This window comes from Lithobates pipiens, unplaced genomic scaffold (genome assembly GCF_037356315.1).
Source record: "Lithobates pipiens isolate NorthernLeopardFrog02 unplaced genomic scaffold, aLitPip1_a1.2 Scaffold_13, whole genome shotgun sequence".
NCBI lineage: Eukaryota > Metazoa > Chordata > Amphibia > Anura > Ranidae > Lithobates > Lithobates pipiens.
The window spans coordinates 475,675,189-475,690,425 of NW_027507718.1; the positions used below are offsets into that span (position 1 = coordinate 475,675,189).

The 15,237-nt window shown below is 43.2% G+C and overlaps 1 protein-coding gene across 4 annotated transcripts in view; it reads right to left on the bottom strand.

Annotated features, from left to right (window-relative positions):
- The window catches only part of FGFR3 (fibroblast growth factor receptor 3), a 127,493-nt gene that overhangs the window by 75,827 nt on the left and 36,429 nt on the right, over window positions 1-15,237 (bottom strand). For all 4 annotated transcript variants that reach the window (XM_077477929.1, XM_077477928.1, XM_077477927.1 and 1 more), the window contains exon 3: window positions 285-548. In XM_077477929.1, the coding sequence (XP_077334055.1) occupies window positions 285-548 (264 nt within the window). The remainder of the gene's footprint in view (window positions 1-284; window positions 549-15,237) is intronic.

Sequence of the window (15,237 nt, forward strand, 5' to 3'; positions counted from 1 at the left end):
GCATGGATGTCAATACGAGCTGCACCCGAAATCGCCAAAAGTAGTGCAGGAACTACTGTTGCAGATTCATGTGGCACTGCAAAGTTGGCATCACATCGTTTTGAACATGGCTATTGCTGGTGATGCGATTTGACAGTTGATTGGTTGAGCCAATGTGAATGAGGGCGGCAAGAACTTCTAACGTTAGAATGACTACTGTGAAAAACACCGCTCTGATCCCGACGTCAGATTTTAGCAACCTGCTGAGAATGTTCTATTTGATAAATAAAAGGCTACTTGCTTACCGGATACTTTGACAGTAAAGTTCCGCAGAATCTCTCCAGAACGCAGCAATGTACAGCTATAAATCCCAGAGTCATCATAGGAAACATTGGTGATCTTCAGCAGGTTCTGTCTTGTGTGCGTTTGGTTGCTAGACTTCACTGCAATCCCATCTTTCCACCATAATATAGGCATAGGGGGGGTCTCCACACTACATGACAGCTCAATGGTTTCTCCAACTCCGTACATGAGCTCATCAAGTGGGGTCGGCTCTCCTGTGAGGTAATCTGCAAAAACAATAAATATATATCAGAATATACAGCCAATCAGATGTACAGCATTTGCAGGGATAAACAAATGTCTACATGAGGGGAGCCAAAGGACAGAGAGAGGAAAGTATCCCATAGAGCTGCACGATTCTGGCTAAAATGAGAATCACAATTTTTTAGCTTAGAATCAAGATCACGATACTCGTGGCATAAAATCTTTTACAGTATACAAATAATGTACCTAACTTTACGGTTTAGTTTTTTTAAAATTCAGTGTATTTTTTACCCCAAAAAATTGCGTTTGAAAGACCGCTGCACAAATACCATGCGACATAATATTGCAACAACCGCCATTTTATTCTCTAGGGTCTCGGCGATATAGATTGGAGGCTCAAAGTCATTTTCTACAAAAAAAAAACAAAAAAACAAAAAAAAATGATTTTTACCTTGTAAGCAACAAGCGTCAGAAAAAAGGTTTGGTCTTTAATTGGTAAAACTGACTTTATTAAGACCTCTTTCACACTGGGGCGGTTTTCAGGCGCTTTAGCGCTGGAAATAGCCTCTGCTAAGCGCCTGAAACTCACCTCCCAATCATTCAAGTTTGACTTTTCACACTGGGGCAGTGCAGTGCTTACGGGACGTTCCAAAAAGTCCTGCAAGCAGCATTTTTGGGGCAAGTTGGGATCGCTGTATTTAGCGCTCTCCAAAACACCTTGCCCATTGGAATGAATGAGCCGCGCATTCTGAAGCATCTAAAAAGTGCTTCAGAAGCACCGCAACACAAGAGTTTTTAACCCTTTTTGGGGTTAAAGGCACCCCGCTAGCAGCTGAAAAACGTTGCTTAAAGCGCACTAAAATGAGCGGGGCTTTAGCGCTAACGCGGCCCCAGTGTGAAAGGGGTACAGACCGAAGTTCATCCCTTTGATCTAAGAGAACTAAAATATACTTTTGTTTATTGTCATCACCCAGTGCCGACAGTGTTTATAAACATTTGTTGCTTTTTTTTTTGACAGCTGTTTTTTTATATATACATATTTCTAAATTCAGACAGCCCAGCGTCATAAACTTTGAACTTCAGCCTTACTGCAGTTCATGCAACGTAAAAGAATTGGCTTGAGCGTGTTCAAAATCCCACATGCCCGATCCCGCCAGAAGCTGACACTGAACACGCCGTTGTATAGATCGGGAAAGGTCTCACTTCCTGTGATTAGCCACGTGCAGTTTCGGCTTCCTCAGATTTCGAATACACCCGAGCCCATCTTTGATGCTAAGCAAGTCTAGCTTTTTTTGGTCATACTTGTCTTCTGGGTCAAAGGTGTGCGCACGTCTCCCTCTTGTTACCCAGAAACAGCCAATAGCGGGCTAAAGCTCACTATGTCACAGAGCTGGCCCAAGCTTTGGAAGGTTCCAGACAATGTCAGGATCCACCCAGATCCCTGACCAGCAAGCTGGCTCGACTTCCCAGCTCAGCACGGGCGCCATACAGAAAATGCTTTGCAAAGCATTCACAGACTGAATGAGGTGGGCAGCATGATGATGCAGCCCCACCTCTCTACCTCATATAAGAAAATGGTTTGCATTCATTCAGAATATGCAAAACATTCTGTGAATGACCTCCTGTGTTCACAATGCAGCCCCACAAGACCCTGGAAGCAAGTGGAGATGACTGGAGTAGTGGCATCTACCTGTGATTTCCAGCTTTCGGGGGCATTAGCCAGGTATGGTATATACATAGTTACATTGGCCCAAAGCTGGACTAATGTAACCATGTATAAAATATTCTTATCAGGAATTCAGCTTTAAAGCCTCACTATGGGCAAATGTATAATTTTTTTCTCCATGCAGTGGGGCTGTGCCTACGCTGCACAGGTGAACTGCTTTTTTTTCTTCCAAGGAAGAGAGCAGAGATATAATTACTTAATCCTCTGATCCTCCCAGCACAAGACTGGCCTGGCACCCCCTTGCTCCAGGGTCATGAATAGTGGACTGTTCCTATCATAACGCCCAGAGCAGGCTCCATAGACCAGGAACAGTCTACCGCTGGACTGTGGGGGAGCACCACTTTCCAGAGGATTGAATGATCAGGTCAGTATAAGCTTTCTATTCACTTTTAGACAATACAGGCAGTTGATCTGTGCATTGCGGGCACAGTCTAGCTGCATGGAGAAAAAAATATATATATATATTTTGGCTGAAGTTGGGTTTAATAATAAAATTACGTATTTAACCACCTCCTGCCTGGGCTATAGCCAAAAAGACTGCTACAGCATTGGCTCATGTTGCCAGGAGGGTGTCCAAGGATGTCCTCCTGTGATCGTGCTTCCCGCGCCCATCGGCGCAGATCTGTGATTGCTGTGTCCTTTGGACACAGCTGATCACAGATCGGGGGAAAAACAGCCAATCATAGCAGCTCTTTAGCATGTGACCAGCTGTGTCTAATCAGAGGTGTTCACAGGGTGAACAGTATTTGCCGGTTATCGGTAATATTCTCCTCACACTGACAGCATGTGAGGAAAGCTATAACCAGCAAATCCATACAGGGGACATCTACTGTACACTGATAAAATGCACGCCAGCGCAGCCTCACCCGAGCACGCCGGCGCAGCCTCATCCGAGCACACATCAGTGGAGAAAAATTACTAAATTTAGAAAATTTTATCAGAAACTAAGAAAAACTTTTTTTTTCCAAATTTTTTTGGTTTGTTTAGCAAAAAATACAGTGGTGATTAAAAACCACCAAAAGAAGGCTCTACTGGTCCAGAAAAAATAAATAAATTATAAAAATGTAAATTTGGGTACAGTGTAGCATGACATTGCAACTGTCAAAGTGTGACAGTGCCGAACTCTGAAAATTAGCCTGTGCAGGAAGGGGGTGAAATAGGCCAATAGGGAAGTGTTTAATTATGGAACAAATACTTTAGTAGGAACCTTGTTTATAGTTTATGAAGCATTCATACCCTCAAGTGATCTCGTGGATGGTTAGAATTTCTGTAAACAGAAATTATGAACAGGGAGAGAGTTTTACTACTCCAGTACAGCTCTCAAATGACAGCAAGAGAAAGGGTGAAAAAAAAAAAAAAAAAAAAAAAAAGAAGAAAAGTCACATTTGCAATGTTGCTTGGTTTGGTAGGAGGTTACTAAGAGAAGCTAGGGTGTTTAAAAATAAAAATAAAAAATATAAAAATGGGGGCTTCTTTAACAATCAGTGATTAATTTTTGGGTCTCCACGGTCTGTCCCTGCCACATCTCCACTATGAAAAAATTCCACTCAGAAATTCCACAGAGGTCTCATAGTACGATCGCGGGACTCGGCGAGGCCTACAGGCGCAGCACCACATGCCTCTCAGCTTAAAACTCAAATTTGGCAAGCAAGCTGCTTCAAAGCCTCAGTCAAAACACATGCTTCATTTTAATTAAGTTTCTTAGTTTGAAAGGAGGGGGGTTCCTTTTCAAGTTATTGTAATGCAAAGTACTAAACACTTCAATTTACATATAATTAAAAATATTTTACCGCACGCATAAGAAAAAAAAATAAAAAAAAATAAAACACCTTTACGTCACTACCCGAGTCGAGAGAGAATCCTGAAAAGCGGAGGAAATAATGAACCAATTTTTAGGTTATTTACACAAGGCCCCGGCTGGTTATTTTAGCGGAATTTCTGACCTTGCCATTAAAATGAACGCGAGAGCAATTCGAAAACTCAAAATAAACAGCAAAGCTGCAAAATGCGAGCGAGATTTATACTCCGGCTTCTGCTTCCTGTCAAAGGCTTCTGTCAGGACACGATATTTAGACAATTCCAACGCTGCAAACCTGCCCAGAAGGCCTTGTCAGCATAACACCCCTTAGGATCAGCCTTGTCAGGATAATTATACGGGTGATAAACAGTTTTTCACTGCTAAATGCCCAATTTTCTTTTCATTCTGACAGGACAAAAATGAAGAGAGAGAACCAAGTCTACGCCGAACATCTAGAAAGAATTCTGCACCTCGTCCTAAGCCCGCGGCCCGTACCTACAGGTACAGGTATGAGCAACTTCACCACTAGCGTTGTGTCATACTTTGCTATAATTATTCCATAGAGCTGACATTATGCTATAAATCGGCAGTGCGCCTTTGGAAATGGAGAATGGGTATTAGTGTAAGAACAATCACATTTAGAGCTGAAGTTTAATCTGCTTACACAATTTTGCCCGGTTCCTTCCTCCCTCCCGTCAACATGCCAATACATTTAAAAAAAAAAAAAACCTTCATTTTCCCGACATAGATCTTATTTTGGACCCAGACACATCATCATTGGGTCTCTGTGCTTCTCAATGCAATGCACACAGATCATGGCAGATGGGAGGAGTCATAGTATAGTGCTTACTATAAACCTCACAGCGCCATGCCTAGGTAGCCCTCAGCTCCAATGGAAGCAGTGGGCTACCGCTTGGGAGGAGTTCTGCAAATATCAACATGCCTTTATGGGTGGATGTCAGTCTGGAGAGGTGAGCATTCCTAGGCAGGCTTTATTTGCTCGCAGACCACCCTAGATAACACCCACATTTAACATGGATCGTCCATGATTGAAAAAATAAAAAATAAAAATGAAATCCCATGGATGAAAGGGGCAGGTAAGGGCTAGATCAGTGGTCTCCAAAATGCGGCCCTTTGGACACTATTCTTGACACCAGTAATGGGACAATTCCTCCCACTGACAGGGCAATATTCCTCCTGCTAAAACCATGGGGCATAGTTTCCTCCAACTGGCATCGCCCCCCCCCTTAAAAAGACTGAAGGACAGTAAACTGGCCCCTTGTTTAGAAAGTTTGGAGACCTCTGGCCTAGATAACACTGGATGTTCTCCAGGAAATGAGGTGGGCTCTGTCTAACTTGTTGAAGCTTCTAAAGTCTAGGGGTCTCAAACTGGCAGCCCTCCAGCTGTTGCAAAACTACAAGTCCCATGAGGCATTGCAAGACTGACAGTTACATGCATGACTCCCACAGGTAGAGGCATGATGGGACTTGTAGATTCGCAACAGCTGGAGGGCCGCCAGTTTGAGACCCCTGTATCTAAAGCCTTAGTGAAGGACATTTGGTTCGCTATTAATTAATGGCACTGCCATGTATTTGCTAAAGGAAAGCATGGATCTGTACACGCCATGGAAGAAAATAAAAAAAATTATATCTTCCCGATATACACACACAGTATGAACCTAGCCTATACCAGACTAAAAAAAGATTCTGCTCATTTTATTTATATGGCTTGGACTTGTTGGCAAGCCATATAAATAAAAAGGCCAACCTTTTGAAAAACAAAAAGACCCCTTTTAGTAACCGCAGAGGCATTCATCTCTGTAGTGGTTTAAGATGTTAATCTGATAGAGTATTAGAAAGAAAAATCTATTAAAATGATCATAAAAACTGATGGCGACTGTAGTTTTGGTACTGTTAGGAAGTTCCTTCTTGGATTGGAAGTACATAGGCAGATATATTCATAAGTAATTATGTGTATTTAGTTAATGGCCCCTGCTGCCTTTCTATCCCCCCGGGGTACCGAGAGGGTCAAATGCTGGCAGGTGGAAGAACAGCTGGACTAAGCAGCGGGCCCTGGGCAGCAGATCAGTCATGTTGTGACAACTTTGTTCAAATCGAACTGGACCCCACCAGCTAGAGCTCGGCAGAGAAGTGGAGGGAGGGATCACTGCCTCCAGCATCAAAGACTGCTTAATTACCCAAAGATTAAGCCAGGCCATGTGCAGGCATTGTGAGGAAAATATGGAGGACCGAACAATTATTCCGCAAAAAAAAAAAAAAAAAAAAAAAAATAAAAGAATACGAACAAGGGCTACTTTTTAGAAGCAAAATTAGTTACTATAAAAGCTGTGCTCCAGGTATGGTTTTTACGGCCTAGTTACATTGGAACAACATACCATATTGTATACATACTCCATACCTGTGGAAGGGGAGAATCTTCATCTCGCAGATAATTAAATTTATTGCGAACCCATAAATGCCTCAAGTAGCATACCCAATGTTTCAGGGCCTGATTATTAAGGTATAAAAGTAAACCGGTAAGGGCTTGAAATGTTGATGCCATCCATGTACCACCATAGCACCTCCTATAACCAACAAGGCTTAATACCAATTGGTGTTCAACTGGTCTACATTCTTCAGATATTGTAACAATAGGTGCTCAACCTGTGGCCCTCCAGCTGTTGCAAAAAGTCCCATCAGGCCTCTGGGAGTCATACCTGTACTTTTCAGCCTTACCTCATGGGACTTGTAGTTCAGTAACAGCTGGAGGGCCACAGGTTGAGCACCCATGTAACCCTTAGGGTCCATACACACCATAGGCACATGTTATGCTCCCTATAACACATGCCTGCTGGTGCGTGCTGTGTAGGGGCGGTGCAATGCGTTGTTACAATGCATCACACAGTTTACTTTTTGAAAACGTTATTGAAATGTCACAAAGTGACATTTAATTCATTTCTATTCTCTGTAGCATATTGAGACGTGGAACACATTGCACAAAAATGCATCATATTGTACTTTTTTCAGTGCACACCAACAACTCGACAAGATAATTTGCCCATGTCCTTCGATAGCTTGGCAATGCTGTCCAACACATGGTGTAAATGGGCCCTGCTATTACTCCTTATGTATACATGGCATGTCCAAGCTATAGCCTGCAGACCAAATTCAGCCCACTGTAAGATTTTGTCCAACCCACCAGTTAGGCTCAGTGGCCTCACACAAAAGTCTTTAGGTCAGCCTCCAGTCTGTTTCTCCCCAGCATCCCCCCCCCCCCCCCCCAAATCTCTAGCGCAGCCCTCATTGTGCCAATGGACCTCCAGCATCCCAACAACCAATCATGCGCTTGCCTCAGCATTTACTGGAGGATGGCACTTCCACCAACCAGACCTGATGTAAGGGGGGACCTGATCGGAATGTTGATGTAGGGCAGGACTCTGATGTAAGGGGAGACTGCAATTTAAGCGCAGACTTTGATGTAGGGGGAACTCTATGAGCTTGTGTTTTTCTTTATTTTACTAAAGTTTTTTCTCTGTTGCTCTAGACCATAAAAAAAAAAAAAAAAAAAAAAAAAAAAGCTCAATTATTACGTATTCATTCATTTACATTTTATTCATTCATTTATAAAGCTGATTTTTATTTTATTTTTTACAGCCTGCAAATATTTATAAAATATACAATGTGGCCCTAGTAAAGTTTGGACTCTTGTACAGCAGTACGACTAGTAGTATTAAAGTAACTACATATACATTTGCTATTATTGTTATTCTTGATGAATGGAATGGCAGCATTCTGAATAACCCAAAAACAAAAATGTAATATATTGCAGCTTACCAGGCTGTAGATGTATCGGATACCAGTCAGCACAAAAAAAAACATGGAACATTATCAGCTCACAAGATGTACAGCAACAGGTCCGGTATTTTTTTGTTTTGTTTTTTTAACGTATCAGATATAACAAAATGCTCCATGCAAACTAGCGTTTATTTTTATGCTCCTAGCATTTTTTTTCCTCTGCTCCTAGAAGCAAAATAGCACTAGCCTATGTGTCCATGCACACTACTTTAGGCCATTAGCATTTTTTGAGATTCAGCGTCTAGGAGCAGACAAAAAAAAAACGTTTTTTGTAGAGTTTTTTTGGAGCATTTTTCCAGCAGAAAAAAAAAAAAAACACCGAATGCTCTTAACTGCTTCTAAAATGCTACCAACGGCTTTTTTTTTTTTTACCCCTTTATGTACTGCAGAAACACTAATAAAATGCTAATGCTTCTAAAGGCTTCTAAATGCTACTAGAAGCTTGTGAAAAACGCTAGTGTGCATGGAGCCTGAATGGTATATTTAACAGACCAAAACAAACCAGATAGGAGAAGCTAAAAACTCCATGCAAAAAAAAAAAAAAACAAACACTTTAAAAAGCTAGAAAAAAAAAACGCTGGATGAAAAATGCTGATAATAGCATTTTTGTGCCAGCTTCTAGTAGGGTTTACATACACTAACACTTGAGTCCTGGGTGCATTTCACAGCATGGACACCATCTGCACCCAGTTTCTGTATCCTCTCCCTGTGATTTTGTTGTTTTTTTGGTCTCTCTCTTTCGGAAATGCAAAACTAAATGTTACGTTAATTAGTCTGCATGTAAATTGTCCTAATGATTGAAAGCTCTGCCGGGGGTGGGCACAGACTGATAGGAATGGTCAATGGATTTGGTTTTAAATCTACATATAAAAAAACTTTTGAGCAGCACTTATAAAAAAAAAACAAAAAACAAACAAACAAAAAAACAAAGACATAACATAATATACAAATATTACTGCATCTATTATTGCTAATATTACTAAAACATACCATTCCCTAAAACATCTGGGAGAGCTCAGCCATAGCGTTCCATATATGCAATATTTGCCGTAGCAAACGTTTTAATGGGTTCTACATGGCTGACCCCTAATGCTTGCTCTTGCCAATTAGCACATGGGTCTTCCCTGGGTCATCAGCATCCTGGTATCGAGCCAAACTCAGCATGCGTGAAGGCGGGAAGAGGCTCAAGTGGTTTGTTGATAAAACAAGACATGGCTTGGTGAGCAAGGCCTTTTTTTCTTCTTCTTTGCTTAAAGCAAGAAGATAAGGAGCACTTGTGGCATGGTCTGCATAAAGGAGGCGTGACCACAAGATTGGCTGAGCTTACAAAGGATGCTTAGCAAGGGCTGCACAAACAGACAGCTGTATACAAGGACATCAATTCATGGACGCATGCTCCTGGAAGTCCGCGCCGAGAGGCCTAACCTATAGCAAATGAAACAAATGTATGTTTACGAATGACAGTCAAAGGACCAAGCTGTCACACAACTATTATGAATTCACAGTGAGAAATTTAATTTTTTTTAACTGCTTTTACACTTGCCCTCAAAACACCTTGGTGCCAAACATGCAGCCTTTGGTACATGGTATGCAACCCTTGGGTATCAGCAGTGTTTTCCCTGCTTAGGACCTTACCAAGTGTCACTTAGGGCCAATGAAGGAAAACGCGCACATTGACTGACTTGTGTTAGTTTAATGGTTTGGTTTATTTCTTTCAAACTTATATTGGTTCTCTACTGCCCTTTCCTCTTTTTGTGCATTTCTTGCCCCTAATGTTTTAGAGCAGCTCTTACAGGAGTATCAGATATAACTTACAATAATTTATATCAGGGAATTAGGAATCACAAATGTAGGACCACCACTTTGTAATGGTGTAGTGGCAATGATCTCTATCAATCTCTTGTAAGCCTGTTCACAGCCCCCGACAACCCCTGACCGCCTACTGAGGCCCCTGGCCAGCCCCCAACCGACCACTGAGGCCCCCCACCAAACACTGAGGCCCCTCGCCAGCCCCCCACCGACCACTGAGGCCCATCGTCAGCCCCCCACCGACCACTGAGGCCCATCGTCAGCCCCCCACCGACCACTGAGGCCCATCGTCAGCCCCCCACCGACCACTGAGGCCCATCGTCAGCCCCCCACCGACCACTGAGGCCCATCGTCAGCCCCCCACCGCCTACTGGGGTTTCAAGATTATATTCTATATGCAAGTTTACAAGTGTGCCCTCTAATGCCCTGGTGCCACGTGCAGCCTTTGGTACATGGTACGCGACCCTTGGGTATCAGCAGTTTTTGCCCTGCTTAGGATCTTACCAAGTGTCACTTAGGGCCAATGAAGGAAAACGTGCACTAAATTGACTTTTGTTTAATGGTGTGGTTCATTTCTTTCAAACTTATATTATTGATTCTCTACTGCCCTTTTCCTTTCCTCTTTTTGTGCATTTCTTGCCCCTAATGTTTTAGAGAAGGTATTACAGGAGTATCAGATACAGTGGCAATAATTTAATTTATATTGGGGATTTAGGAATCACAAAATGTAAGACCACCACTTTGTAATGGTGTAGTGACAATGATCTCCATCAGTCTCATGTAAGCATGTTCACAGCCTCTGACCGCCTACTGCGGCTCCTCGCCCACATTTTTATCTTTAAGATCAAGCAAAAATTGTGTCAGTTATTTAGGGTTTGTGTCAGCCAATAAGGATTTTAGTGAATATATTGTTTTAATATTTTGGGGGAGAGGAGGGTAGGCTGTATTGGCCTTATGATTTCTAACGACAGCAGCCCTGATGGTAAGTAAGATGATTTAGTTATGAAATATAGACGCAGCACGCACTTTGATCTCATAAGAAAGCTCCATCCGGAAGCCTCTTATCACAGGGAAAGGAATAGAGAAAGTAAAAGACTTTTCCCCAGTGAAGTCTCAAGGCCTTGGGGTTAATATATTTACTGGCCATACTGAATATCAGTAAAACGCTACCAGTTCTATTCAGTATTATGCACATTAGCTCAGATGTGTTCTTCAAATAAACATGGCTTTTTTTTTCAGGGGGCAGGAGAGGAAATGAAGATAAATGTACAAGTCTTTCTTCAAAGAAAGGGGGACCGGACAAAACAACAGCACGTCTTCACATTGGAGGCAATAAAAAGGAGCTCTTTAAACCCCTGTCAGACCCAGACAGGAAGAAAAATACATTTTACACTTGGATTAATTCTTCTCCTACTGTTGCTGCAAGACCCCCTTTCCTAACAGACTAATTACACCTCCTTTACTGGCACTAAATGGGAAAAGCCACATTAAAAAGGCGGAAAAACTGCCATTTTTGGAATAGCAATAAATATATATATATATATATATATATACACACACACACACACATATATACACACACACTGTATATTCTCAGCCTCAAATGGAGAGCATTTCAATGTCCACGTACCAACGTAAGCTTTAGGGCTTCTTGGCCACTTATCCACAAAGTAGCATGACAAAGTTCTACTCTTGGCAGGGGTTATGTAGTGTGGTACAGAATCAAAGATTTTTCACTGTTTTGGCCATTCATCTCACACAGTCTGGCTAGCAATATGCAGTAGGTCTCTATACCCCTTTTGTCAGACTGTCCAAATCAAAGCCCCTCATCCACCAGCCACCCTCGACGCCGCTCCCTCACCCACCAACCACCCTCGACGCCGCTCCCTCACCCACCAGACACCCTCGACGCCGCTCCCTCACCCACCAGACACCCTCGACACCGCTCCCTCACCCACCAGACACCCTCGACACCGCTCCCTCACCCACCAGACACCCTCGACACCGCTCTCTCACCCACCAGACACCCTCGACACCGCTCCCTCACCCACCAGACACCCTCGACACCGCTCCCTCACCCACCAGACACCCTCGACACCGCTCCCTCACCCACCAGACACCCTCGACACCGCTCCCTCACCCACCAGACACCCCCGACACCGCCCCTCACACACCAGCCACCCTCGACACCGTCCCTCAGCCATCAGCCACCCTCGAAACCATCCCTCACACATTATCCACCATCTCTAACCTATCAACTCTCAACAGCATCACCACCACTCCATCCTCCTCCATCCCTCCACCCTCATCTCCTCCATCCATACCACCTAACACACCTCCATCCCTTCCTACTGTCATCATCTTCCCTCACTCCTCTCTACTACCATCACCTACCCTATTAGGTACCATTTCAATAGTTTGGTTTTACTTTACATACGGATAGCTAGGAACAGAACAATTGAAAGAAAATCATCACGATTTAAAAAAAAAAATAATAATAATAATAATAATAATAAATAAAAAAAAGGCAAATAGCAAATACACAAACTAGGTAAATTTTGTGAGATTTTTGTCATTACTGATTAAAACATAGAATTAAAAAAGGTACAGTTACTGACAATTTTCCCATTAGGACAGCTGACACATGAAAATTGATTTCAGATTCAATAATGCAGAGATCTCCTGTTAAAAAAATATATATTCAGGGATCCATCATTTGGTTCCCTCCCCTCGAAGGGGTATAGATAGGCTCATAAAGTACCCCTGATCTATATGCTAAAGATCCACTATACTAAATGATATGAAATGCGAGTTATCCAGCTGCTAAAGAAGGAGCATGAATGTCATGTACGCATGAGTGATTTTATTTCACTGATATATGCTGGCAATGGCTGGGCAGTGGAGAGGTACATAAAAAAAACAGATGTTCCTATGAAGAGCTCAGTAAATCTGTCTCCAGTCATAGGCCCTCAGCAGACAACATGAAAACCCAATCCTGATTTGTATCTCTGTGAGAGTTTCCAAAGATTACATGCTGATCACACAGGCATACTAACACTCCCTCATGCTGTCTATACAAGAGATTTACTACTGTCAATTAGTTTTCTGTTACACTAATAAATCTCAATAAATCCAAGAAAAAAAAAAAAAAAAGCAATTACTGATGTTTAAAGTGAAATGCCAGCCTTTTTTTAAAGTTTTGGTTACAGCATTAGAACCCTCCTGTTTATTGCAGGCTCCATTTGGAAAATGGTCCCTCACTTTTTGTGGTGTCAACTGGGACATAGGGACGAGGGAAACCACCAGACTGTGCAATTCGCAATTCAATTCTGTAAAAAGTAGTGCAGGAACCTTTTTCATAATCGATGCAACATGAGTCGCAGAGATAGGAAACGGTTCCATTGCCAGCAATGGGGTGAGACCATCACCACTTCCACTCTGTCTGAACCCCGAGACATGCACAAAACTTCTCAATCTCCTTCTAATGCCACTTGGGCTGGAAGTGAAGGGTGACTTTATGGCTTAAACCCAGTTGAAAGATATGGACCCACAGAAAGTTCAGTGTATGTCTCTTGTGCTCGCTTCTCTCCATCCAGGTCTCTTCCTTGATCTATCCAAGTCTCTCCGAGCTCCATCCAAGCTTCTTTCTTACTTTGTCCATGTTTCACCTCTCTCACACTATCCATATCTCTCCCCCTTTTCACGCCCCAGTCCCTCGCCCTCCCCCCTTTTCACGCCCCAGTCCCTCGCCCTCCCCCCTTTTCACGCCCCAGTCCCTCGCCCTCCCCCTTTTCACGCCCCAGTCCCTCGCCCTCCCCCTTTTCACGCCCCAGTCCCTCGCCCTCCCCCCTTTTCACGCCCCAGTCCCTCGCCCTCCCCCCTTTTCACGCCCAGTCCCTCGCCCTCCCCCCCTTTTCACGCCCCAGTCCCTCGCCCTCCCCCCTTTTCACGCCCCAGTCCCTCGCCCTCCCCCTTTTCACGCCCCAGTCCCTCGCCCTACCCCCTTTTCACGCCCCAGTCCCCTCGCACTCCCCTCTTTTCACGCCCCAGTCCCTCGCCCTACCCTCTTTTCACGTCTCAATCCCTCGCCCTCCCCTCTTTTCACGTCCCAGTCCCTCGCCCTCCCTTCTTTTCACGTCCCAGTCCCTCGCCCTCCCTTCTTTTCACGTCCCAGTCTCTTTCCACATATCGCTCTCACTCTATCCACATTGAAGAATAGTTTGTATTTGGGCAGCAGTTGAATGGAGGTTCAACAATTCTTGAACATGGCCTTTTGGTGGCTATGCCGGCCACTGATTTTTTGATGTAGCTGGCTTTTCATAAGCATGAGCAATAATTTGTAATGATCCATGGCAACCAATCAGATTTCAGCTTTCACTAACTTAATTACTTGTCTCAAAGCAGAAAACGGCCTTATATTCTTAGCCCATATCTTCATTCACAGTTCTGTAGAGCAAAATTCTGGACCTGATCTGAATTTCTCCTCTAATACATTCTAATCTGTACTGGATGCAGGCAGCTGGCCGCAAATACCCCCAAACAATGGACCTAATCCCACGTATCCTGGAAAAGCCTCGACATCTAAATAAAGAAGAAATAAAAAGAACAGCTCTGTCACCGACAGCAATGGAGAAACCTTCGCTATGGGCTGGACAAAGCTCCGCTCATCATACAATGAGCTAAACGTCGCCGGACAGCTAATTAAAAGCGGAAGTGCAGGCTCTTCACAGTTAATGTTGTGGAAGGAGTTTTGAGCCTATTCAAAGACGGCCCCCGACTGGGCCCATATTCAGGGAGAATTAATTGTCATTCCAACTACCTCCTGTCCTAGTTTCCAACTAAAAATTGTTCCTTGGCAGAAGCAAATACATCTATATATTGAGGACTCAGGTTAGACAAGGCTGCAATCAATATTGTAAGAAACTTTTGTAAAGTTTTTTTGTGTTTGTTAAAGAAAGGGTTTTGTATTAGAAGCTGAAGAAATGTCTTTGTATAACAAATAATTTGTTTTACCTACTTTATTCTACAGAGATTCATCATCTTGGTACCTATTACTTGTACCAATAGTGAAATATATTGTACGCTTTACTTATTAGCCGCATAATTCCTCCTTATTTCTTTTTTCAGCACCGTCTAATGCTGATCATACACACAGATTCCTCCATCCATGCTAAACAGGCGCAGCTGGATGAATGTCCTGCTGCGGCTATTATATTCTGACAGCTGATGCCACCTGCTGTAAAATACCTAAACAGTGCCTGCATGTGATTGGATGCTGGTGCCATTTGGCTAACAAATTTTCACAGGAAGGTGGATGGGATGGTGCCGAAGGAGTCAACCACAGAGTGAATTTCGGTAAAGTCATTACTAACTGGTTGAAGTTTTCTTTGCACATGGCCAAGCTTTAGACCAAAGTCCTTATCTGCATATGTGTTCCAGGACAGTAATTCAAAGAGAGGCTTAACAGGACTGCCGAGCCACCAGCATTTTCAGAAGAATATTTGTTTCCCTCATGACTGGTTTA